The 25,788-nt window shown below is 58.8% G+C and overlaps 1 protein-coding gene across 1 annotated transcript; it reads left to right on the top strand.

Moving 5' to 3' along the window:
* The first annotated feature begins 15,175 nt into the window (after nucleotides 1–15,175).
* Nucleotides 15,176–18,809, top strand: NXPH3 (neurexophilin 3). Its single transcript, XM_053965557.1, has 2 exons — nucleotides 15,176–15,445; nucleotides 16,334–18,809. The coding sequence occupies exons 1-2, from the start codon at nucleotides 15,389–15,391 to the stop codon at nucleotides 17,063–17,065; spliced, it is 789 nt and encodes a 262-aa protein (XP_053821532.1). The 5' UTR covers nucleotides 15,176–15,388; the 3' UTR covers nucleotides 17,066–18,809.
* The last annotated feature ends 6,979 nt before the right edge of the window (nucleotides 18,810–25,788 follow it).

Below are 25,788 nucleotides of genomic sequence, written 5' to 3'. Positions count from 1 at the left end.
TGGGAGCAACTGGGCCCGGCCCAGGTCTGGGGAGATTTGGGATGCAGAGGGATTTGGGGCCCAGAGGGATTTGGGGTCCAGAGGGATTTAGGATGCAGGGGGATTTGCAGTCCAGAGGCATTTGGGGTCTGGAGGGATTTGGGATTCGGAGGGATTTGGGGTCTGGAGGGATTTGGGATTCGGAGGGATTTGGGAATCTAGAGGGATTTGGGATCTGGAGGGATTTGGGATCTGGAGGAATTTGGGATCTGGAAGGATTTGGTATCCAAAGGCATTTGGAATACAGAGGGATTTGGGATCCAGAGGGATTTGGGATCCAGAGGGATTTGGGTTCTGGAAGGATTTGGGATCCAGAGGGATCTGGGATCCAGAGGGATCTGGGGGGATCTGGGATCCAGAGGGATTCACCCTGCTTTGCTTCCCCAAGCCGCCCTTTGGGGTGTGAGGGGTGCAACTCCAGGGAATTCCTTTGGGATGTCCCGGCTGCGCCCCCGGGGGAGCCCGGGGCCGGTAAATCCCGGTGAGCTCCTCTGCTGAGCCCTTCCCTTCCTGCAGCCCCCTGGAAAAGGCGGATTTTCCCAGGAAAAGGCAGATTTTCCCAGGAAAAATTCCCTCCTCCAGCTTCCCCCACACCTCCCACGCTCAGGGAGAGCCGCTTGAGCTCGGGAAGCACCTGGCAGGGCCGGGATGGAGGGAGGGATTTGGGAATTCCGGGACTGGGACCCGTTTTCCTTTGGGAAGGGGCCGCACCCCCCCCAATTCCCTGGAATGGGATCCCTGGAATGGGATCCCCAGGGATCTGCAGAGGGACGGCGCCACCCTGGCTGGGTTTGTGTGGGAATCAGAGCTCAGGACGGGATTTTGTGGGAATTCCGAGCCTGGAAGGAGCTGGGAGGGCTTTTCCTGCCCCGGCGGGATTTGTGCCGGAAGGAAGGAAAAATCCCGGAGCTTTTCGGCAGGAAAAATATCCCAGCTGAGGATGAGGGAAAAGCTGCTGGGTTTTAGCGCTCCATAAATCCCCCCCCAGCCCGGGATCATCCCGGGAAATCATCACCTCCTCCCAAACAAAGCCCAGCACCGGCACGAGGGGAAACCTTATCCCGATTTCCCTCCCCGCTTCCCCCCCGGCGGGAGGTTTGGGGGAATATTCCCAGAATTGGAGTTTCCAGCAGCTGACACTTCCCTGCTTTCTGTCAGCTGCGGAGTCTCGGATTCCCAGGGAAAGGAAGAGACAAAGGAATTACGGCTCCCTAAAAACGGCCCTGCCCCGAGGAGATCTGGGGTGAAATGGAAACCCGGCATCCTGTTTGCCAAAAAAATCCGGGAGAGGGGGAGAGGCGGGAGCCGGAGCAGCTCCCGAGCCTCCCTGGGCTCGGATCCCGGCTTTCCTGGGGAGAGGAGAGGGAAAACCGGGAGCAGGGAGGGGAAGCGGGGATGAAGGGGCTGGGAGCAGGGAAAGCTCGTGCTTTGGGGTGCTCCCCTTTCCCCCATTCCCTGGGGATCCCGTCCTGGCCCCATTCCCGGCTCAGCTTCCCGGGAATGTCCCCGGAGCCCCTGGAACGGAGCCTGTCCCAGCTCCCCTGGAGGGAATTTTCCCCTTTCCCCGCTCCCCGGGGCGATAATTGGCTCTGGATTGATTGGAGCCGTTTCCTGGAAATGCCTCGGGGATAAATTCTCCGGGATCGATGGATGCCCGGGAATTCTGCTGCCCTCAGCAGGACCTGGAGCAGCCCCGTCATGAATCCCTAATTCCTGCCAATTAACCCTGCCCGACTTTCTGGGCCGGTCACGGGGATTAATCCCGGATTTGGGGTGCCAGTGGGATTCGGGGTTCCCCCTTCCACCCCGAGCCCTTCCATGATCCCGCCGTAACCCGGAGGAGACTCCGGCGGCTCCGGCGGCTCCTGGGGAAGATTCCAGAGCCTCTGCTCCGTCCATCTGCCCTTCCCTGCTGGGCTGGGGCGGATATCGCCTTCCCCGCAGGCAGAATTCCCAGCCCGGGGGCGGGAATGGATGGGAAAGGCAGCTGGACACAGCCCCGGCCGCGCTGGAGGTCCTGGAAGGAGCCCGAGGAGGAGGAGGAGGAGGAGCAGATCCCTCTGCCAGGACATGGAGATCCCAGCCAGCCCTGGAATCTGGGAAAGAGTTCAGCTCCACCCCAGCTCCATCCCAGTTCATCCCAGTTCATCCCAGTTCATCCCAGTTCATCCCAGCTCCATCCCAGTTCCATCCCAGTTCATCCCAGTTCATCCCAGTTCATCCCAGTTCATCCCAGCTCCATCCCAGCTCCATCCCAGTTCATCCCAGTTCATCCCAGTTCATCCCAGCTCCATCCCAGCTCCATCCCAGCTCCATCCCAGTTCATCCCAGTTCATACCAGTTCGTCCCAGTTCGTCCCAGCTCATCCCAATTCATCCCAGCTCCATCCCAGTTCATCCCAGTTCATCCTAGTTCATCCCAGTTCATCCCAGTCCATCCCAGTCCATCCCAGTTCATCCCAGTTCATCCCAGTTCATCCCAGCTCCATCCCAGCTCCATCCCAGCTCCATCCCAGTTCATCCCAGTTCATCCCAGTTCATCCCAGTTCATCCCAATTCATTTCAGTTCGTCCCAGTTCATGACAGCTCCATCCCAGTTCATCCCAGTTCATCCCAGCTCATCCCCGTTCATCCCAGTTCATCCCAGTTCATCCCAGCTCCATCCCAGCTCCATCCCAGTTCATCCCAGTTCATCCCAGTTCATCCCAGCTCCATCCCAGCTCCATCCCAGTTCATCCCCGTTCATCCCAGTTCATCCCAGTTCATCCCAGCTCCATCCCAGTTCATCCCAGTTCATCCCAGTTCATCCCAGTTCATCCCAGCTCCACCCAGGAGCATCCCTGGGATGAGGCTCTGCAGCCCCGCTGGTCCCAGGACCATCCCAAAAACACCCAAAAAAAAAATCCTAAAACATCCCAGAACATCCCAAAAACATCCTAAAACATCCCAGAACATCCCAAAACATCCCAGAACATCCCAAAAACATCCCAGAACATCCCAAAAACATCCTAAAACATCCCAGAACATCCCAAAAACATCCTAAAACATCCCAGAACATCTTAAGACATCCCAGAATGTCTCAAAAACATCCTAAAACATCTCAGGACATCCCAAAAATATCTCAAAAACATTCCATAAATATCTTAAAACGTCCCAAAAACATCCCAAAACCATCCCAAAAATATCCCGGGCCGAGCCAGGCCTCCCAAATGTTATCCCAGCCTTAATTAACGGAGACATCCCGGCTTTAATTACCGGAGCTCGGCCTCTCCTCCCCTCCTGGCCTTTCCCGGAACCGCAGCCAAGGCTTGGAGCCGGGATAAACACTCGGCTCCCGAGGGATCTTCCCCGTTGCTTTTTGTGGGATTTTTCTGCTCCCTCGGCCCCGCAGATTCCGCCTTGGGCACCGATTCCATTCCCCCTCCGAGTCCAACCCCGGGCTGGGATCCTACAAATCTCCCTGATGATCCCCGGATGATTCCCTGCCTGATTTCCCAGCCCTGGCTTTGCTCGTCCTTCCCAGTCCCGACGTCCCAGGTCCCGCTCCCGCCTGCTCCCGGATCCGAAGGGGTTCGGAGCAGCCGCGGGCCTTTGGCCACCTGGAGTGTTATCCCTGGAGACCAAAATCCCAAATCCCCCTGGAGACCAAAATCCCAAATCCCCCTGGAGACCAAAATCCCAAATTCCCCCTGGAGACCAAAATCCCAAATCGCCCTGGAGGGACCCAAATCCCCCTGGAGACCAAAATCCCAAATTCCCCCTGGAGGGACCCAAATCCCCCTGAAAGGACCCAAATCCCCTCTGGAAGGACCCAAATCCCCTCTGGAAACCCAAATTCCCCTGAAAGGACCCAAATCCCCCTGGAAGGACCCAAATTGCCCCTGGAAACCCAATTTCCCCTGGAAACCCAAATTCCACCTGGAGGGACCCAAATCCCCCTGGAAGGATTCAAATCCCCACTAGAAGGACCCAAATCCCCCTGAAACGACCCAAATTCCCCTGAAAGGATCCAAATCCCCCTGGAAGGATCCAAATCCCCTGGAAGGACCGAAATCCCCCTGGAAGGATCCAAATCCACCTGGAAGGACCCAAATCCCCCTGGAAGGACCCAAATCCCCCCTGGAAGGACCCAAATCCCCCTGGAAGGACCCAAATCCCCCTGGACCCCCTTCCAGCAGCCGGAGCGGGCTGGAAACTCCGGATCCAGCTGGGAATGTCTGAGATGAGCCCCGGGACCCTCCCGGCTGAGCCGAGGCCCCGGTCCAGCCCCACCTGGGGACACCTGGGGACACCTGGGGACATCTGGGGACACCTGGGACACCTTGGGACATCTGGGGACATCTGGGGACACCTGGGAACAGCTGGGGACACCTGGGGACACCTGGGGACATCTGGGGACACTTCTGGGGGGCCTGTGGTGGCCACGATCCTGAGCCAGGAGGCGATCCCGGCCTGCAGCTCCTGCTGGAAAAACATCAGGAATTCACTGGTGGAAACATCAGGAATCGGCTGTGAAAACATTGGGAATTCTCTGCTGAAACATCGGGAATTGGCTGGTGAAACATCGGGAATTCTCTGGTGAAACATCGGGAATTCTCTGGTGAAACATCGGGAATTGGCTGGTGAAACATCGGGAATTCTCTGGTGAAACATTGGGAATTCTCTGGTGAAACATCAGGAATTGGCTGGTGAGAACATGGGGAATTGGCTGGTGAAACATTGGGAATTCTCTGGTGAAACATCGGGAATTTTCTGGTGAAACATCAGGAATTCTCTGGTGAAACATCGGGAATTCTCTGGTGAAACATCGGGAATTGGCTGGTGAAACATCGGGAATTCTCTGGTGAAACATCGGGAATTGGCTGGTGAAACATCGGGAATTCTCTGGTGGAAACATCAGGAATTCTCTGGTGAAACATCGGGAATTGGCTGGTGAGAACATGGGGAATTGGCTGGTGAAACATCGGGAATTCTCTGGTGAAACATCGGGAATTGGCTGGTGAAACATCGGGAATTCTCTGGTGAAACATCGGGAATTGGCTGGTGAAACATCGGGAATTCTCTGGTGAAACATCGGGAATTCTCTGGTGAAACATCGGGAATTCTCTGGTGAAACATCGGGAATTGGCTCTGCCTCCCGGCGGGAAGCTCCGGCCGGAGCAGAGCAGAGGATAAAACCCCGATTGTGGGGCCAGCGCCCTGAGTCACATCCCGGCCCTGAAAGGTCCCTTTGTCCCCGAGCCGGCCCCGGCGCCGGGAGCGGCCCCGTCCGAGCCTCGGGAATGCCGAGATCCCTGGGAAGGAGCCCTGGAGCAGCCGGGGGGGGCTCGGCCGCGCCCTCCGCGGATCCCAAATCCCCCTGGAGCCGCTCCGCTGCTCCCAGACCTGCGCTGATACCCAGACTGTGGGGTGCCCACCCAGATTTTGGGGTTCCGGCCCAGACTTTGGAGATCCAGCCCAGATTTTGGGGTTCCATCCCAGATTTTTTGGGTTCCTGCCCAGATTTTGGGGTTCCATCCAAGATTTTGGGGTTCTATCCCAGTTTTTGGGGTTCCGTCCCAGATTTTGGGGTTCCGTCCCAGATTTTTTGGGTGCCTGCCCAGATTTTGGGGTGCCCACCCAGATTTTGGGGATCCACCCCAGATTTCGGAGATCCGGCCCAGATTTTGGGGTTCCATCCCAGATTTTGGGGTTCCGTCCCAGATTTTTTGGGTGCCCTCACAGATTTTGGGGTTCCGGCCCAGATTTTGGGGTTCCATCCCAGATTTTGGGGATCCAGCCCAGATTTCGGAGATCCAGCCCAGATTTTGGGGGTCCATCCCAGATTTTGGAGATCCAGCCCAGATTTTGGGGTTCCGGCCCAGATTTTGAGGTTCCGTCCCAGATTTTGGAGATCCAGCCCGGATTTTGAGGTTCCGTCCCAGATTTTGGAGATCCAGCCCAGATTTTGGGGGTCCATCCCAGATTTTGAAGTTCCATCCCAGATTTTGGGGTGCCCCCCCCCCCCCATTCCCGCCCTGCATTTGGGATCCGATCCCTCTAAAGGAACCTGCCCCTGTCCCAACCCCAGCCTGGGATCCAGCCAAGCGGTTTCGGGATGAATTCCTGCAGCTATTCCCACTTTCCCGGGGTGGGGTTTGGGATATTTTTCCCTCCTTTTCCCTCCCAGCCGGCTCCGGCATCAGCTGTGCCCGGGCTCGGGTTTCACCCTTCGCACATTCCCGGCTTTGGAGCCGCCGTTCCCAGCGCGGGGAGCTCGGGAAGCTCGGCCTGAGCGGGAGCACGCGGATCCATCCCGGGAATGCCAGCGGGATCCCGGGAATCAGAGCCGGGAGCGGCGGGAGAGGGGCGGGAAGGGCTCCGGGGGCTCCCGGAAAAACGGGGAAAAGGGACAGAGGGAAAGGGATGAGGGACGAGAAGAGGGGATGGGAAGAATTATCCCTGCTGCAACAGGGGGGAATCCAGTGAAATTCCCACTGAAATGGGGAGAATCCAGTGAAATTCCCACTGAAAAGGGAGGAGGGAGGGGAATACAGTGAAAATCCCACTGGAACGGCCGCAAATCCTGGGAATTTCAGGGCTCCTGGCTCCCGGCCCTTTCCCACCCTGCAAATCCCGGGATTTGGGGCCAGGCTGTGCCAGCGGCTGCGTGCAGCTGGGGCCAGAGCCCGGGAATGGGGAAATTCCACCTGGAATTGGGGAGATTCCTGCTGGAATTGGGATATTCCCACTGGAATGGGGAGATTCCCTCAGGAATTGGGGAGATTCCTGCTGGAATGGAGAGATTCCTGCTGGAATTGGGATATTCCCTCAGGAACTGGGGAGATTCCCGCTGGAACTGGGAGATTCCTGCTGGAATTGGGATATTCCCACTAGAATGGGGAGATTCCCTAAGGAATTGGGGAGATTCCTGGTGGAATTGAGAAATTCCTGCTGGAATTGGGATATTCCCTCAGGAACTGGGGAGATTCCCTCAGGAACTGGGGAGATTCCCGCTGGAACTGGGAGATTCCTTCTGGAATTCAGCTCCAGTGGCACCAATTCCCTCAGCCCTCGCCCTGCTGGGAATGGGGAAAACAAGGAAAACTTCCCCAAAATCCATAAAATCCCCGGGGGGAGGATGGACATCTCCAGAGCGATGACGTCACCAGCCTGGAAAAGTTGGGGTGACGTCAATCCATCCCGGGATTAATTGCATTAATTACCCGGGTTAATCACGGCCGAGTCGGCGCTGGGACACCGATCCCGCTTTTTACCTGGAAAAACCATCCCTGGCTTCATCCCAGCACACCTCGGGGGGAGGAAGCTCCATTTTCCAGCCAGGAAAATTCCATTTTTTTTCCATGGATTTGGGGTTTTCCCTGCCCTGCTGGGGGCTCCTGGCAGCCCCACTGTCCCCCTAGAGGGTCCCCGGTATTTTGATGTTTTTCCCAAAGAAAATTCCCAAGATTTTCCCTGAATTCCCAGCTCAGGGAGCTGCCAGGCCTCGGACAGATGTTTTCCATAAATAACCAAACAAGGAGCGCACGGGAACAGGGAAAGCAAATCCAATTAGGCTGGAGAAATTCCCTGGAAAGGGGCTGCGCTTTAATCAGCTCCGTATCAAAATAACAGATTTTAGCTCCAAATTCCGCCTTTTTTTCCCGACAAAGCCTGGCTGGGAGCGCGTCCCCATCCCTCTCTCCCTAAATCTCCGTCCAATCTCCACATCCCAACCCTTTGGAGAAGAGACCGGGAACTTCTGAGCCAAAAGAAAAAGGCAGGGAAAAAAAAGGGTTTTGCCGACAGAAGGGAGAAAGCTTCAGAGCTCGCTCGATTTTCTCCAATAAAAATTGATTTTTTTTTTTCTCCTGCTGCTGGCTGGGATTTTGGCTCGGGATCGGGATCCCCTGGGACTGGGATTCGCAGTGTGGGTTTCGCTCAAATGGACAATTTGTTGCTTTAATTGGCCAAAACCTCAAAAGCCACAACAGGAGCGGGCCGGGGGAGCCGCAGGAGCCGATCCCGCCCTTCTCCAGGGGCTGGGAGAAATCCGACCCCACAAATCCCCCCCGGATTTTGGCCACCCGGCCCCCCAAACCCAGCAGCCGAGCGGGGGATGCGGAGGAGGAGCCCCGGGCACGGGGTTTGTTCTGGAACTGGAGCAGGAACTGGGGGGAGACGGCTTGGAACGGGATGGAAAATGAAAAAATGAAAAATCGACAGAGAAATCTGTCCCGGAGTCACGGAGCGAGGCTGGGGCCGTCCTGGGGGGCGGCTCGGGATTGTCCCGGCTCCAGAGGCTCCGTGGGTTTTGCCCCAGGCAGGAATTGGATAAATGTGGGAACAGGCGCTGGCACAGGGAGAGATCCGGGGAGCGCCGGGGAGGGAGGAGGGAAGGGGATCACTGCTGGGGTCACTCCCCGTGGTCACTGCTGGGGTCACTCCCCGTGGTCACTGCTGGGGTCACTCCCCGTGGTCACTGCTGGGGATGGGATGTGGCCTTTCCCAACCTGGGGAAGGACAAGAAACCCCCCAAAAAGCACCAGAACCTCCAGTTCCTTTCCTTTCCTTTCCTTTCCTTTCCTTTCCTTTCCTTTCCTTTCCTTTCCTTTCCTTTCCTTTCCTTTCCTTTCCTTTCCTTTCCTTTCCTTTCCTTTCCTTTCCTTTCCTTTCCTTTCCTTTCCTTTCCTTTCCTTTCCTTTCCTTTCCTTTCCTTTCCTTTCCTTTCCTTTCCTTTCCTTTCCTTCCCTTCCCTTCCCTTCCCTTCCCTTCCCTTCCCTTCCCTTCCCTTCCCTTCCCTTCCCTTCCCTTCCCTTCCCTTCCCTTCCCTTCCCTTCCCTTCCCTTCCCTTCCCTTCCCTTCCCTTCCCTTCCCTTCCCTTCCCTTCCCTTCCCTTCCCTTCCCTTCCCTTCCCTTCCCTTCCCTTCCCTTCCCTTCCCTTCCCTTCCCTTCCCTTCCCTTCCCTTCCCTTCCCTTCCCTTCCCTTCCCTTCCCTTCCCTTCCCTTCCCTTCCCTTCCCTTCCCTTCCCTTCCCTTCCCTTCCCTTCCCTTCCCTTCCCTTCCCTTCCCTTCCCTTCCCTTCCCTTCCCTTCCCTTCCCTTCCCTTCAGTTCCCAGCGCTGTCCGGGCTGTGCCCGCCGGGATAATTCGGGCAGAAGTCGCATCACCATCACCATCACCATCATCACCATCATCACCATCATCATCATCCCGCGCACGCCTTTCCCAGCCCGGATCCATCTGCGCCGCTCCCGGGGGAGTCTGGCTCTGGAGACGGAAACCCGCCCCGCTCGGGGGGAAAAATCGGGAATTCTGCACCGCCGGGAAGAGCCTCGCAGCCTCTTCCCTCGTTTTCCCTTTTCCAGCTGCTTCTCCTCCGCGGGATTCCCAGCCCGGGGCAGGCAGAGCTGGGAAGAGCAGAGCCCCGGGAAAAGCAGAAATTCCTCCAAAACCCCGGGATGAACAAAGCAGCCGGGCAGGAGGGCGGGGGAGGCGCTGATCCATCCCATCCCCCATCCCTGCATCCCCCGGGGACCCCCAGAGCCCCCAAACCCCCCCGGGACCCCCCAGTCCGGGTCACAGCCGAAGGTGATGTCCAAAGGCTGGAAATTCTGGGATCAGCCTGGAAAATCTGGGGTCAGCCTGGGAATTCTGGGATCAGCCTGGGAATTCTGGAACTGATCTGGAAAATCTGGGATCAGCCTGGGAATTCTGGGACCTGCCTGAAAATTTTGGGATCACCCTGGAAAATCATTCTGGGATCAGCCTGGAAAATTTGGATCAGCCTGGAAAATAATTCTAGGATCAACCTGGGAATTCTGGGGTCAGCCTGGGAAATCTGGGGTCAGCCTGGGAAATCTGTGATCAGCCTGGAAAATTTGGGATCAGCCTGGAAAATCATTCTGGGATCAGCCTGGAAAAATTTGGGATCAGCCTGAAAAATCACTCTGGGATCAGCCTGGGAAATCTGGGATCAACCTGGGAATTCTGGGATCAGCCTGGGAATTCTGGGGCCAGCCGTTCCTCCTGGACTCGGGATGGGGTCGGAGGTCGCTGCCAGGGTGGGGAGCAGGAGCTGAGGAATCCCGGAATGTGCCGGGCTGGGAGGGACCCACAGGGGTGGAATCCAGGGGTTTTGGAAGATTATTCCCGGAAAACTCGGGATTTCACCCACGGGGAGCCCCCAGAGCAGAGGGGGGAGGGTGGGACCCCGAACCCCCCCAGTGCCACCGGTGCCACCTCCTTGGAACACCCCGGACCCCGCTCGCCCCCCAGCGCAGCCCCAAAACCCCCCGAACCCCAGAACCCCTGGCCCAGGTGGTTTTTTTTCCCGGGAATTCGATCCCTGGCCGGGCGGGCTGAGCTCGGCCAGCGCCGGCCGCCCCCGCCTTGGAGCATTCCCAGGTTTTTGCTGGAGAAGAGCCGGGACCCCGCGGAATTCCTGCCCTCCGCCCCCTGGCCCGGCGCCTCCTGCTGAGAACAGCTTCAACCGCAAACGGGGAATTTTGGGACTGGGAGGTCGCTGGCCGGGGTTTGTCCGTCCCGGAGGCCGCTTGGCACTCCCGGATCCTTCTCCTCCCGAGGGCCGAGAATTCCCGAGGTTTTCCTGGATGGTTTGGATCCCGAGCTCCGCGGTTCCTGTGCCAGGAACCCCCCGGGTTGGGATTCGGGGTGTGACCCGGGAAGGGTCCCCGGCCCTGAACCCTTTTTATCCCGGATTTATCCTTTTTTTATCGCTGATCCCGGTGGAAACGGTCCAGGATGGGCTCTGGATCTCCAGGGAACCGTCCCGTCCTCCAGAGCTCCCTCCCTGCAGGACAGGCAGGAAAATGGGATTTTTCCCTCACCGGGTTTTTGGTTTCGAGGCTCCAGGTTTGGATCAGCTGCTGGCACCGGCTCTGCTGCGCCAGGGGAGGAGTTTTGGGTGAATTAAAACTTTATTTGGGAAAAAAATTCCACATTTTACACCCAAAACTCAGGGAAGGGCTCACGTTCCAAGGCTCATCCCTGCACAAACACTCCTCTGGCACGGCTCTGCTTTCTCTGGATTACTCCTTTCTGGAGAAGAGGCTCCAGTTGCCTCCCTGGCTGTTTTTAGGGAATTCTATTCCCCAAAACTCGGTGGGAAGGGAAATCGGAGCCGCCGGTCCCCACTCGGGGGGGGACCCACGGGGGTCGCCAGCCCGGATCCAGCTGGGATCGCTCCAAAGCTCCCGGAGCAGCAGCCCCAGGCTCTTCCCTCCCCTGTTCGCCCCCAGAAAAGCAAAGGAGAGGAACCCAAAGGCTCCGGGGTGGAAAATGAGCGCGGGGGAACGGGACGGGCTCGGCCGTGGTGTCCCCGGGCCAAACGGGATTGCTCCTCCGTTTATCCCGGGAAACCGCAGGGCGGGAGGGGCTCGGGCGGGAGCCGCTGCTCCCGGGCTGGGATCCACTCCAGCTGGGATCCACTCCAGCTGGGATCCACTCCAGCTGGGATCAACTCCTAGACCAGGATCCACTCCAGCTGGGATCCACTCCTGTCTGGGACCCACTCCTGTGCCAGGATCCACTCCAGATGGGATCCACTCCAGATGGGATCCACTCCTAGACCAGGATCCACTCCAGCTGGGATCCACTCCAGCTGGGACCCACTCCTGAGCCAGGATCCACTCCAGATGGGATCCACTCCAGATGGGATCCACTCCAGATTGGATCCACTCCAGATGGGATCAACTCCCAGACCAGGATCCACTCCAGCTGGGATCCACTCCTGTCTGGGACCCACTCCTGTGCCAGGATCCACTCCAGATGGGATCAACTCCTAGACCAGGATCCACTCCAGCTGGGATCCACTCCAGCTGGGATCCACTCCTGGCTGGGACCCACTCCTGAGCCAGGATCCACTCCAGCTGGGATCCACTTCTAGACCAGGATCCACTCCAGATGGGATCCACTCCAGATGGGATCTACTTCCGGCTGGGATCCACTCCTGAGCCGGGATCCACTCCCAGGCCAGGACTCACTGCCAGCTGGAATCTACCCCTGGGCTGGGATCCACTCCTGGGCCAGGATCCACTCCAGCTGGGATCCGCTCCCGGCTGGAATCCACTCCTGGACTGTGATTCACTCCCAGGCCAGGATCCACTCCAGCTGGGATCCACTCCAGGGCTGGGATCCACTCCTGAGTTGGGATCCACTCTGGGGCTGGGATCCACCCCCGAGCCAGTATCAATTAATGTCTGGGATCCACTCCTGGCTGGGATACACTCCTGGCTGGGATCCACTCCAGCAGGGATCCACTACTGGGCTGGGACCCATTTCTGGCTGGGATCCACTCCTGGGCCGGGTTCCACTCCCGGGCTGGGATCCACTCCTGGGCTCAGGGTCCGTGGGAGCTTCCCAGAGGAAAATCACAGAATTCCAGGACGGTTTGGGGTGGAAGAGCCTTAAATCCCATCCCCTTCCAGCCGCAGGGGCACCTCCCGCTGCCCCCAGGAAATCCCCCAAACCTCCCGCTGCCCCCAGGAAACCCCCCAAACCTCCCCTGCCCCCAGGAAACCCCCCAAACCTCCCCTGCCCCCAGGAAACCCCCCAAACCTCCCCTGCCCCCAGGAAACCCCCCAAACCTCCCGCTGCCCCCAGGAAACCCCCCAAACCTCCCCTGCCCCCAGGAAATTCCCGTTCCCGGCCGGTTCTGTCTCTCCCATCTCCTCCCGTCCCCGGTTCTGTAACACCTCGTGAGGAAAACGCTTCCCAAAAGCAGAGCCGGGAACGGGGAGCGGCTTTGGGGCTCTCCAGAGCCTCTCCCGCCCCGTTCCCCTCCTTTCCCGGCCGGGCTGAGCCGCCCCCAGTCCCGGCCGCTCTTCCCAGCGCCGGCTCCCGCTAGATGGCAACAGAAAACCGGGAAAGAAGCGCCGGGAAAGGGCCTGGCAGCACCGCCAGGGCTCCTCTGGGCTCGGCTTCCACCTCAGCGGCGCCCAAAACCCCTCAGGTGCTCCCCTGGACCCCGGGCCGAGGGTGCGGGATCAGCCCCCCCCAAACCAACCCGGGATCGGGGGAATTGTCGCTGCCCGCGGCACGGTGGGGTTGGGATGAGCTTTAAGGTCCCTTCCCACCCAAACCGCTCCAGGATTCCATGAAAACCGGGCAGGAACCAGATCCCTGCATCTGCGGGAAAAGAGGTTTCCCAAAAAAAAAAAAAAAACCCCAGGAATTTGTGGCTGAGCAAAGCCAGAGCCAAACCCTCGGCACTGACTGACCCCATCCTCACCCAGAGGCCGGATCCCGACCCCACATCCCGAGCCAGGACCCTCCTGTGGGAAACAGCAGGAAAATTCCCTTTATCCCTCCCCTGCTCCCACTCCTCATCGAATTCCCGAGTGTTTCGAAGGAAAGCCAGCCCCGAAGTCCGGCCTGGATGCGTTTTTTGGGCTCTTGGGCTTCCAGCGCCGCTCGGGGAGGGCAGGAGGGAGATCCCTGGATGTGCCAGGGCTCCGGAGGGAGCCGGAGCAGCTCCTGGATCAATCCCGGTTTGTTCCACTCCCGGCCCCGGGAAGCGACATAAAAGCGTTTTTATCCCTCCTCATCCCCAAAGCTGCTCCCCAAACCCAGGCTCAGCCTGGGAGCGGGCGGGACGGACCCGGCACGGGCCGGGGGAGCTCTGGGAATGCTAAAGCCGGGAATGCCCGAGGCACTGGGAAGTTTGATGGGGGTCTTTTATGGGAATCTCGGCAGCCCCTGAGGGGATCCCAGCCGGTGCCGCCAGATTTCCTCCAGCTCCGCTTCCTCCGGGGTCTGCTCCTGCGGGAATATTCTGGAATTTACCAGCCCTGGATGCCAGGGAGGGTTTCTGGGGGGATCCGTCATTTTTTTTGATCCCATTGGTGCAGGAACCGGGATCTCCTTTGGGATTAAGGAGGAGTCTGAGAACCGCAGGGTCAGAAAGGCTGGGAAAGACCCCGAGGCCCTCAAATCCCACCTTTCCCTAAGGAATCCATTCCCCATGAGGTGCCACATCCCCCTGTCCTCCCGTGTCCCCAAGTGCCACCGTGCCAGGGAAGCTGCTCAGGGAATAAAACCCGATCCAGCTGCCAGGAAATTCCCGCCCAAGGTCGGATTTCCAGCAGGATTCGGCTTTCCAAGAATTCCAGGAGGAGCCGAGCAGCGCTTGCAGGAACCCTGCCTTCCTCCTCTTCCCAAAAAATCCCCACCCGGACCCGGCCCCGCCGTCCCGGTGGGAATCTGGCCGGCCCTGCCTGGCAGATGGGGCTGGCGGGGCTCCGGCAGCTCATCCTGCACCACACCGGGATCTTTCCCGGGAATTCGCTCCATTTTTAGCGTCGTTGCTTCCCAAAGCAGCTCAGGGAAAGGGGGGATGAGGGAAGGATGTGGAGAGGAACACAAAGGGATGTAAGGAAAGGGATTTTCTCCTCAGGGCGGGAGAATCCCGGGTTTGATCCCAATCCTGCCCATGGGAAGTTAATTCCCAGTATTCCAACTTCTCCTGGAAGGTGGGAAAAGGAGAACTGCTGCCCTCCATGGGATAAAAGCCATCACAGATCCCAAACCAGCGGCCTCCGGCTCCTTTCTAAGGGATCCCTGTCATTCCTTTATGGATGAACTGGAAACCGAGGTGACCGGGGGCTTTTGCCTTTCCCTGGAGCCGGGGGATGGGGCAGAGCCGATCCCGGCAGGGCCAGAACTGATCCTGGGCCAGAGGGCGATGCCGGCGACAAGGACAGAGCCGGGGACCCCCGCGGGTCCCCCTTGTCCCCCCATCCCAGTTCGCTCCCGTTCTCCCAGTTCTGCCCCAGCCTGGGCTGCCCCTCCCGAGGGAGCCACGGGGGCTTTGCCAGAGCCCGCTGAGCCCCCCAGGACACCCCCCCAGCCCCCAGGGACCCCTTCGGGGGGCTCTGCTGGGCCGCGGGCACCAAAGGGTTACTCCGGAGGTGCCGCTCGGCCCCGGCACCTGGCGGGGGAGGCGGGAGCGGAGCTGGAGCGGGGCTGGAGCGAGCAGGGATGGAGCGAGCCGGGGATGGAGCGGAGTTTCCCTGAGACTCCGGCGAGCGGGGGAGCGGAGGAGCGGCCGAGGGGGCCGGGAGGCGGCGGGGCGGGCAGGGGGACAGGGGAGGGGACAGCCAAGGGGACACGGGGACGGCAGCGGCCGCCGGTGAAGCCGCCGCGCCTCGCCCGGAGCGGCCCCGCGGGGCGGGAGCTGCCGGGGCCACCATGGGCCGGGGGGGGCCGTAGGGAGCCGCTTCGCAGGGGGACCCCCCCTTCCCCTCGCTGACGCTGGAGGAGAAGGGAGGGAAAGACAGAAAAAGGAGAAAAATCCCAGCGAAACCCTCCCCAAACCGGAGCCGCGGAGAAGGCGGCGGCGCCGGCTGGAAAATGCATCTTCCTCGGAGCTGCGTCCTCCTCCTCCTCCAGGGCAGCATCGCGCTGCTGGTGAGCGCCGGGAGGGCAGGGCAGGGGGGGACCGGGGGCTGCGGGCACCGGGGGTCGCGCAGCCACGGCCATGGGGCGTGCGGGCAGCCGGCAGCGATCCCCGAAGCCGTTCCCGCATCCCCGCCCGCCCCCGGGAAAAAAAAAAACGCGTCCCAAAACTTCTGTTATTTGGCCGCGGGGAGCGGGCAGGGCTGGCGAGGAGAAGGCTCCGGATCACCCCAGAAATCCGCACGCCCCCAGCCCCGCGCGGCAGCCCGGGGAGGGCTGGGGCAGAGCCGGGGCCGGGCCGGCTCCGGGCTCCGCTTCCCGCTGCCTCCTCGGTCAGGTCAGCCGCGGGCACCCCGGGGCTTTTCGGGGTCCCCCAGCCCCGGGCGATGGGGCTGCAGCCCCCCCGGGTGCCCCCAGCCCCCCCGGCAGCCTCTGGATGTGGCGGTTTGGGGGTTCCGGGAGCGGAGCTGGCGCAGGAGCTCGGGGCAGCTCCCCGGGTGACAACTCCGCTCCGCTGTCCCTTGTCCTGTCCCGTCCCCCTGGCCCGGGTGTCCCCAGGCCCGGCGGGGTTGGAGGGGCCGTGCCGGGGGCAGGGGTGGGGGTGAGGGCACAGGGGGTGCAGGAGCTGTGCCCCGAGCCAGCAGAGAGCGAACCGGAGCCATCCCGGCTCCTCGCACCCATCCCCGGAGCAGCCTTGAGGGAGGAGAGCTGGAGAAGCCGCTGCCGGAGGGGAAACAGAGCAGAGAATAAAGGGGAAATCGGGGGAGCGAGGCTGGGGAAGGGGCTGGCAGGGGTGAGTGACCCTGCGGAAGGGGCTGGCAGGGCTCGGTGACCCTGGGCAGGGGGCTGGCAGGGCTCGGTGACACCCCCAGCCCGCAGCTCCTCCATCCCCGTGTCCAGGTGTTCTGCGCTCCAGAGGACCCCGGGAAAGGCGCGGATCCAGGCGAGCCCCCGGCCCGCGGGAGAGCCCCGGGGCCGAAGCTGCGGGAGCTGCTCTTCCCAAAGCCCCTCCCGAGCCTGAGCCCGGCCCCGCCGCAGAACCGGACCCTCCCCGGGCTGGGCAGCGGCTCCCGGGAGCTCGGGGCAGCCCTGGAGGGCCGGGCCGGGCGGGACCTCGGCCCGCGGGCACAGCGGGACCCGCGGCCGGCCCCGGGCACGCTGCAGAAGCTTTTCGGCTGGGGCGACTTCTACTCCAACATCAAGACGGTGAAGCTGAACCTGCTGATCACGGGCAAGGTCGTGGATCACGGCAACGGCAGCGTCAACGTCTTCTTCCAGCACAACTCCACGGGCCACGGCAACATCTCCGTGAGCCTCGTGCCCCCCACCAAGGCCGTGGAGTTCGACCTGGAGCAGCAGATCTTCATCGAGGCCAAGGAGTCCAAGGTGTTCAACTGCCGCGTGGAGTCGGAGCAGGTGGCCCGGGCCAGGAAGACCTCGCTGTGCACCTTCGACCCCGCCAAGACGTGCTCGCAGGAGCACACGCAGAGCCGCGCGGCCTGGCTGTGCTCGCAGCCCTTCCGGGCCGTGTGCGTCTACATCACCTTCTACAGCAGCGACTACCGCCTGGTGCAGAAGGTGTGTCCCGACTACAACGCCCACAGCCGCCGGCCCTACTTCCCCTCGGGATGAGCCCCGCGCCGCGACTCCCGCCATCCCCGGGCAGCGATTCCCGGGGCTGCGATTCCCGGGCAGCGATTCCCGGGCAGCGATTCCTGGGGCTGCGATTCCCGGGGCTGCGATTCCCGGGCAGCGATTCCCGGGCAGCGATTCCCGGGCAGCGATTCCTGGGGCTGCGATTCCCGGGCAGCGATTCCTGGGGCTGCGATTCCCGGGCAGCGATTCCCGGGCAGCGATTCCTGAGGCTGCGATTCCCGTGATTCCCGGGCAGCGATTCCCAGGACGCAATTCCCAGTCCGCGATTCCCGGGCAGCGATTCCCAGGCAGCGATTCCCGGGCAGCAATTCCTGGGGCTACAATTCCTGGGGCTGCGATTCCCGCGATTCCTGGGCCGCGATTCCCGGGGTCCTGCAGGCGCCGGGGGCGGGGGAAGGGATGGGGGTGGCTTTGGAGCGGGGAATGCTCCCTGGAAAAGGCAGGCGTGGAAGGAAGAGGAGAATTTCCCGTTTTCCCCGGTGGGAAGAGGGGCAGCGGCAGCGGCAGACCCGGCCCCGGGGTCTGCAGAGCCCGGGATGTGGAGCAAGGGCTGGATTTGGGATGTGGGAACAGCACAGAGAGCCACGGTCGGGACTCGAGTTCCTCAGTGCAAAAATGGATCGGCCTGGATTGGGGTTGGTGATTCCAGGTAAAGAGGGCTCCGGAGGAAGGGTCGCAACCCCTGGAGACCGGGAAGAGCTCGGGAAAAGGGGGGGAAAAGTCACCTGATGGTGCCACCTGTCCCTGGGCACCCCTCGGCTCCCCCAGGTCCCGGCTCTGCAGGAGCTGGGGATGAGCTCTCCCATCCCAAAGGCTCCCGGGATGGAAGCGAGCCGGGACGGGCAGGGGGGGCTCTCCCCACGCCAGGCCGGTGCCGCGGGGGGAGTTTGGGGACTCGGAGCTGCATTCCCGGGCAGAGCAATCCCGGCGGAGCGGGTCCGGTGTGCGGGCACAGCGAGGGATCCACGCGGCTCCCCCGGGTGCTGATTCACGCCCTGCTTCCCCCCCCCCATCCCCTCCCTGCCCCGACGCCTGCCCGGGCCTGTCTGGATCCCTGCCCGGATCCCTGCCCAGATCCCAGTCCCGATCCCTGCCCAGATCCCAGTCCTGATCCCTGCCCGGACCCCTGCTCGGATCCCAGTCCCAATCCCTGCCCAGATCCCAGTCCTGATCCCTGCCCAGATCCCTGCCCAGATCCCAGTCCTGATCCCTGCCCGGATCCCAGTCCTGATCCCTGCCCAGATCCCAGTCCTGATCCCTGCCCAGATCCCTGCCTGGATCCCAGTCCCGATCCCAGTCCCAATCCCAGTCCCGATCCCTGCCCGGATCCCAGTCCTGATCCCTGCCCAGATCCCAGTCCTGATCCCTGCCCAGATCCCAGTCCCGATCCCTGCCCGGATCCCTGCCCGGATCCCAGTCCCGATCCCTGCCCGGATCCCTGCCCGGATCCCTGCCCAGATCCCAGTCCCGATCCCTGCCTGATCCCAGTCCCGATCCCTGCCTGGATCCCTGCCCGGATCCCAGTCCCGATCCCTGCCCGGATCCCAGTCCTGATTCCTGCCCGGATCCCTGCCCCGATCCCTGCCCCGCTCCCAGCCCCCAGCACCGCCGTTCCCGGGCAGAGGGGTGGGAAGGGGAGCTCAGGGCCGGGATTTCATTCCCAGGGAAGGAACAGAAACTTCCCCGTGCCGTCGGGGGAGGGAATAAAGCGCTCACGGTGGCACCGAGGCAGGGCCGGAGTTTTTCCTGGAAGTGTTGGCAGGGAGAGGGAAAAGAAATGTGGAGGGTTGGGAATGAGGGATGGCCACGATCCAGGCCCGAATTCAGCTCCTTCCTGGGAATGGGGTCCAGCTTTGGGCTGCCAGGACTGGAATTCCCAGATTCCCTTCTATGTGGGTATTCCCAATTTCCTCCTCCTGCCCAGGAATCCAAACCTCGGGCTCCCATTTTCGTGGTATTCCCAGTTTCCTCCCCTTGCCCAGACATCCAAATTTCAGTCTCTCACCTTTTTGGGCATTCCCAGCTCCCGGGTATTCCCAATCTCCTCCCCTTCCCAGACATCCAAATTTCAGGCTCCTATTTTTGGGGCATTCCCAGCCTCCTCCCCTTCCCAGACATCCAAACTTCCGTCTCCCACTTCCACTGGCACATTCCCTCCTCCAGAAAAGACCAAAAAAAGCCACTTCTCTTCCCTTTCTCCCTAAATTCCCTGAATTCAGAGCACCAGGCCAGCTCCAAAATTTCCTTCCCATCCTCACAGGATAGGTTCTGCCCCCGGAGCAGGGTTTGTAATTTCCAAAATTTATTTATTCCCAAAATAAATCCCTTCTCCAGAGCTCTGGGAGGGCTTTGCCGGCTCCTGGTGGAGTTTCGGGATGAGCTCCCACATCCAGCCAGGAGCTGCTTCCCAAAACCCACGGAGCCTCCAGAATCCATGAGGAGACTTTTCCTCACCGAGCCCCGAAAGATGGAAAAAGCTCTGGGAAATTTCACGTTTCCAGGAAATAACGGGAGCGAGGTTTGGATTCATGAGGGGAGAGGGAAGTGTGAGGAACTAAAAATATTCCCGAAGGATTCAGGTTTGCTGGAGGAAGGAGACAAAAAAAAAATCATAAAAATCTCGTTGAGGCAGCACAAAAAAAAAAAAAAAAAAAAAAAAAAAAAAAAAAAAACAAAACCAAAAAAAACCGCACAAAAGTTGGAGAAATGTGGAGAAATTCCAGAGAATCGCCGCCGGGAGAAGCCCCGGGAGCGGGCGGGAGCAGGAGGAGGCTCCAAGGATGCGCGGCTGCCGGAGGGATGCGGAGCCGCGGTTTCTAAGGAGACCAGGACGGGCCATTATTCCAGCCTGGAGAGGAGAATTCCTGCTCCGGGAGCCGCGGCCCGCGCGGGGAGCCAGGGAGGAGCTGCAGGAGCAGCAACGCCCGAGGGAAAATCCCCGCATCCCAAAGCCATTCCCGGGAGCCGCAGGGCAGGCGCAGCGGGAGCGATCATTCCTGGAATTCCCGGTGCTGGGGGGTGTTACTGCACAGGGCAGCCCGCCTTTGATCCAGGAATTATCCCGGATTTCAGAGCCGCATCCCAAAGGCCGGCAAGCACCGATGTCAAACATTCCCGGTTTTCCAGCAGGTTCTGGGACTGTTCTCCCTCCCATCCACGGCACGGGACAAAGCTCTCCCGGGAAGGAGCTGCCACCACCAAGCTCTCCCCATCCATGGATTGTCCTGTGCCAGGGGGAGGGAAAACCTTGGGAATCCCATCCCAAAACCTTGGGAATCCCATCCCAAAACCTTGGGAATCCCATCCCAAAACCTTGGGAATCCCATCCCAAACCCTCCAGGCATTTTGGGAAGGGAAGGGAAGGGAAGGGAAGGGAAGGGAAGGGAAGGGAAGGGAAGGGAAGGGAAGGGAAGGGAAGGGAAGGGAAGGGAAGGGAAGGGAAGGGAAGGGAAGGGAAGGGAAGGGAAGGGAAGGGAAGGGAAGGGAAGGGAAGGGAAGGGAAGGGAAGGGAAGGGAAGGGAAGGGAAGGGAAGGGAAGGGAAGGGAAGGGAAGGTTGGGATGCAATCCCAAAGGAAGAGGCTGGATGGCTCCAGTGCCAGCCTGGCTCCTGCCACATTTTCCATGGCTGTGGGGGCTTTTCCAGCTCCAGGAGCTCCTCCCGAGGGCTGCAGGAGGTGCCTGGATCCCCTGGGATCAGGGAGCAGCTCCTGGGAATGCTGGAACCCAGCACGGAGCATCCCGGTGCTGCCAGCGCTCCCGGGATCCACAGGCAGGAGCAGCAGCAGGATAACGGGAGAGGGAAGTTTGGGAGGATGGAAAACACAGTTCAGACCTGGAGAAAAAAACAACAGGGAAAGCTGTCAAGGACAGGAGTGGAAAACTCATCCAGCCCCAGCTCAAATCCCTCCGGAATCCAAGTCCTCAGCAGAGAATTCCCAGCTCAAATCCCAGCCCTGCCTGCGGTGGAAACGCCGTCAATAATTCAGGATGCGCTCCGGAGCCGCGGAACGCTCCCGGGGGAACGGCTCGGAAGGGCTGGGATGGAGGAGCCCCCACCCCATTCCAGGATGGCTCCCGGCTTTGGGAGCTGCTGCTCCCACTTCCCATGGAATTGTGGTGGCTGTGGAAATCCGGGAATGCAGGAGAGGGGGGAGGCTCCCACATTCCCACATTCCCAGGCTTTTCCAATGTCTCTGTTCCAAACTGCATCCAGAACGGCCCCTTCCATCCAGGGCATTTCCCCAGAGGAGAGAAAATCCCTCTGCTGTTGGGAGAACAGCCCAAAGCGGGAGGGAATCCCGAGCTCCAGGCACGGGGGCTCTGGAATTCCTGTCCTGTTCAGGAAAACACAATTCCAACGGCAAATCCAAGGAAGAGACAGCGCTGAAGGAGATTCCTGCTGGACTCTGTCCAGGGAATGATGGATAAATGAGGGAGCGAGGCGGTGCTGGAGCATCCCGGGATCCTGCTGTGCCTGTGGAGCAGTTTGGGATCTCCTGGTGTTTCCCAGACCTTTGGAATTGCAGCCTGGATTTAACTCTGCTCCCTCTCCTCGCCTCAGCATCCGAAACAGCCCCCTGGATGCTAAAATCCAGCCTGGAATCTTCCCATTCCTATTCCATTCCCATTCCCATTCCCATTCCCATTCCCATTCCCATTCCCATTCCCATTCCATTCCATTCCCATTCCCATTCCCATTATTACTCCATTCCCATTCCCATTCCATTCCTATTCCCACTCCATTTCCATTCCCATTCCCATTCCCATTCCATTTCCATTTCCATTCCCATTCCCATTCCATTCCCATTTCCATTCCCATTTCCATTCCCATTCCTACTCCATTCCCATTCCCATTCCATTCCTATTCTCACTCCATTTCCATTCCCATTCTATTCCCGTTCCCATTCCCATTCCCATTCCCATTCCCATTCCCATCCCATTCCCATTCCATTCCCATTTCATTTCCATTCCCATTCCCATCCCATTCCCATTCCATTTCCATTCCCATTCCCATTCCCCTTCCATTCCATTCCCATTCCCATTCCCATTCCCACCAATTTCCAGATGCCAGCTCCCCTCTGCAGTTGTTCTTTCCCTGGGGGAAAGCAGAGCCATTCCTGGATTTTCCCTCATCCCAGCGCCGCTCCCCTTGGATTTACCCGGATTTTGGGATGCTCCAGCACTTTCCACGGACAGGGATTTGCTCATCCCAGCCCTGGGTCACAGCAAACGTTGGGATCTTTAATTAACGCCCTCCTTGGCTCGCCGGGCTCAGCCAGATGGAGCTTAATTTAATTAGGAGATTTTAATTACCCAGAACAGCAGGATTTCCAAGCCATGGACACGAGCGAGAGGTTTTGGGATCAGCCCCAATCCCCCCCTGGAGCTGCCCGTGGGATGCAGGGAATGCTGGTCACAGCTTTCCCAAAAATTGGTTGGATTTGATCAACATTCCAAGGAGTTTTTCCACGATCTCCTCAAATGTTTGTGGGAAACCAGGCCTGGAGTGGCCACGCCCAAACAAATCCATTGGGAAACTCCATCCACCCCAAAAATCCTCAGCATCCACCCCAAAAATCCTCAGCATCCACCCCAAAAATCCTCAGCATCCACCCCAAAAATCCTCAGCATCCATCCCAAAAATCCTCAGCATCCACCCCAAAAATCCTCAGCATCCACCCCAAAAATCCTCAGCATCCACCCCAAAAATCCTCAGCATCCACCCCAAAATTCCTCAGCAGGGGGGAACTGCTGAGCCTGGAGAGAGCTCTGGGAAGAACAGCCAGGCTTTGTTTTTTTTTTTGCTTCAGGGATCAGAATTTGCCAAGGAATGCAGGCAAAAAATCCAGAGGGATTTCCAGGACCTCATCCCTGCTCCGAGGGCTGGGGCTGTCCCAGTTCTCCCAGTTTGGATGAAATCCTTGCCTCTCCCTGCTGTTCCTGGGGGAATCAGGGATCCGGGGAGCTGAGCTGTTGCTGGGAGCAAGAGGGCAATAATAAATAAAAAATATTTAAAAAAATAAAAGAATAAAAATAAAATATAGTAATAGATCAATATATAATAGCAATAATAATAATAATATTATAATAATAGCAACAATAGTAATGATAAAATATAAATATAAATAATATATAAATATAAATATAAATATAAATATAAATATAAATATAAATATAAATATAAATATAAATAGAAATAGAAATAGAAATAGAAATAGAAATAGAAATAGAAATAGAAATAGAAATAGAATAATAGTAGTGATAATGCTATTTCCAAGAGGAGCCCTCGGTCCCATCCCCTCCTTCCCAGGATTCCTCCTCATTCCATGCCACAATTCCCCTCTTCTCCCCAGCCCTTCCCAATTTACTCCCTCAATTAACACAGCTCCTCCAGGGATTTGAATAATTCAGTCCCACGGATGGAATCCCATGGAAGGAGCAGCAGAAATCCCAATTCCACTTGAACCAAAGCCGGGCTGGATTTCCCTGCCCACGCTTTGCCCAGGAAACTTCAAAAAGCCAAATCCTACGGAGCTGCTCCTGCTTTATTTATCCAGTTTATTTTCCAAAAGCCTCCCAGGCCATTTTATTTCCCCAATTATTTCATGTGCTGCTCTTTTATTTTTCCCTGTTTTTTCCCTTTTTTTTTCCCCTGCCCCACTCAGGGAAGTCTCTCCCTCTTTTTGTGCATCCACAGCACCCCCAGCTTTACATTAAATTAAATTAAAATGAAAATTATATTTCTATTTCAATTAAATTGAAATCAAACACACCCAAGAATCTGGGATTGCCAATTTTCCTGCAGCCTGAGCCTGGAATTGCAGCCAAGGAGCAAAGTGGGCAGCAGGTCAGGAAAGAACAAATAAACCCAACCAAACCCTCTCTAATTAAATGTCTTCATATTAAATTAACTCCAAAAAAAGTCATTGGGAACAAGTGGGGGGATTTGGGACACCAGGACGGAGATGAAGGAAAACGGAGGGAGAATTTCAGAGAATAAATCCCAGGAAATGGAGAAAGCTTCAGAAATGGAGTCCAAAAAATGAAACGAAATCAAAATTTGCTCCATTCCCTTTCCTGGGAGAGCTCCCAGATCCAGGAAAATCGCCCAGAAAACCTGGGACAAACGGGGACAGCCAGGGACAAACGGGGACAAATCCAGGGAAAAGTGTCCGGGTTTGGATGCTCTGAGGGGCTGGAGCTGGGAGCAGGGACAGGGCAGGGATCCAGGGATCCACTCCAGGGATCTGGGGAGCCGTGCCTGGTGGATTCAGGGATCCAGGGATCCATCCCAGGGATCTGGGGAGCCGTTCCTGGGGGATTCAGGGATCCAGGGATCCATCCCAGGGATCTGGGAGCAGTTTCTGGTGGATTCAGGGATCCAGGGATCCATCCCAGGGATCTGGGGAGCCGTTCCTGGGGGGCTCAGGGATCCAGGGATCCACTCCAGGGATCTGGGGAGCCGTTCCTGGGGGATTCAGGGATCCCTGAGCTGTTCCCGGGGCATTCAGGGATCCAGGGAGCCATTCCAGGGATCCAGGGATCTATTCCTGGGGAAATCAGGGATCCCCGAGCTGTTCCCAGGGGATTCAGGGATCCATTCCTGGGGAATTCAGGGATCCCCGAGCTGTTCCCAGGGCATTCAGGGATCCAGGGAGCCATTCCAGGGATCCAGGGATCTATTCCTGGGGAAATCAGGGATCCCCGAGCTGTTCCCAGGGGATTCAGGGATCCAGGGAGCCATTCCAGGGATCCAGGGATCAACTCCCAAGGGATTCAGGGATCCCTGGAGCTGCCCAGGGATCCAGGGCAGAGCAGGCAGGAGGAGGCACATCAAAGACGGCCCAGGGGGATGAAAGGTGATCCCTGAGGAAAGGGACCAGCAGGAATTCAAAGCCGGAATTCCAAGCAGGAGCACGAGGCCCAGGCTCAGCTCCTCTGAAAAGCTGACTGGTTAAATGTTCCCTGGGCCTGTGGAATTCCCAGCTCCAGCTGCTCCCTGTCCTGGCCAGCCCTGGGGATCGGGGATCAGGATTGGGGATCAGGATCGGGGATCAGGATTGGGGATCAGGATTGGGGATCAGGATCAGGGATTGGGGATCAGGATTGGGGATCAGGATCAGGGATCAGGATCAGGATTGGGGATCAGGGATCGGGGATCAGGGATTGGGGATCAGGATTGGGGATCAGGATTGGGGATCAGGGATCAGGATCAGGGATCAGGATCGGGGATCAGGATCGGAGATCAGGATCGGGGATCAGGGATCAGGATTGGGGATCAGGATCGGGGATCAGGATCGGGGATCAGGGATCAGGATCGGGGATCAGGATCGGGGATCAGGATCGGAGATCAGGATCGGGGATCAGGGATCAGGATTGGGGATCAGGATTGGGGATCAGGATCGGGGATCAGGGATCAGGATCGGGGATCAGGATCGGAGATCAGGATCGGGGATCAGGGATCAGGATTGGGGATCAGGATCGGGGATCAGGATCGGGGATCAGGATCGGGACAGGCTGGAGTTGCCTCTGGCTGTGGGAGGGGGCAGGGGCAGGAGCAGGCGGCTCCAGCTGGCACCAAAACCAGGGACACGGAAAGCCGGGATTGGCTCGGGATAACAGCCGGGAACGCTTTGGGATGGATGGATGGAAGGGAGCTCAAAGCCATCCAGGGACACCTCACTCCATCCCCGGGACA

The sequence above is a fragment of the Vidua chalybeata genome, chromosome 26, assembly GCF_026979565.1.
Source record: "Vidua chalybeata isolate OUT-0048 chromosome 26, bVidCha1 merged haplotype, whole genome shotgun sequence".
In the NCBI taxonomy this organism is placed as follows: domain Eukaryota; kingdom Metazoa; phylum Chordata; class Aves; order Passeriformes; family Viduidae; genus Vidua; species Vidua chalybeata.
Note: the sequence above shows the minus strand (reverse complement) of the source record. Positions and strands in the feature narration are given on the sequence as shown.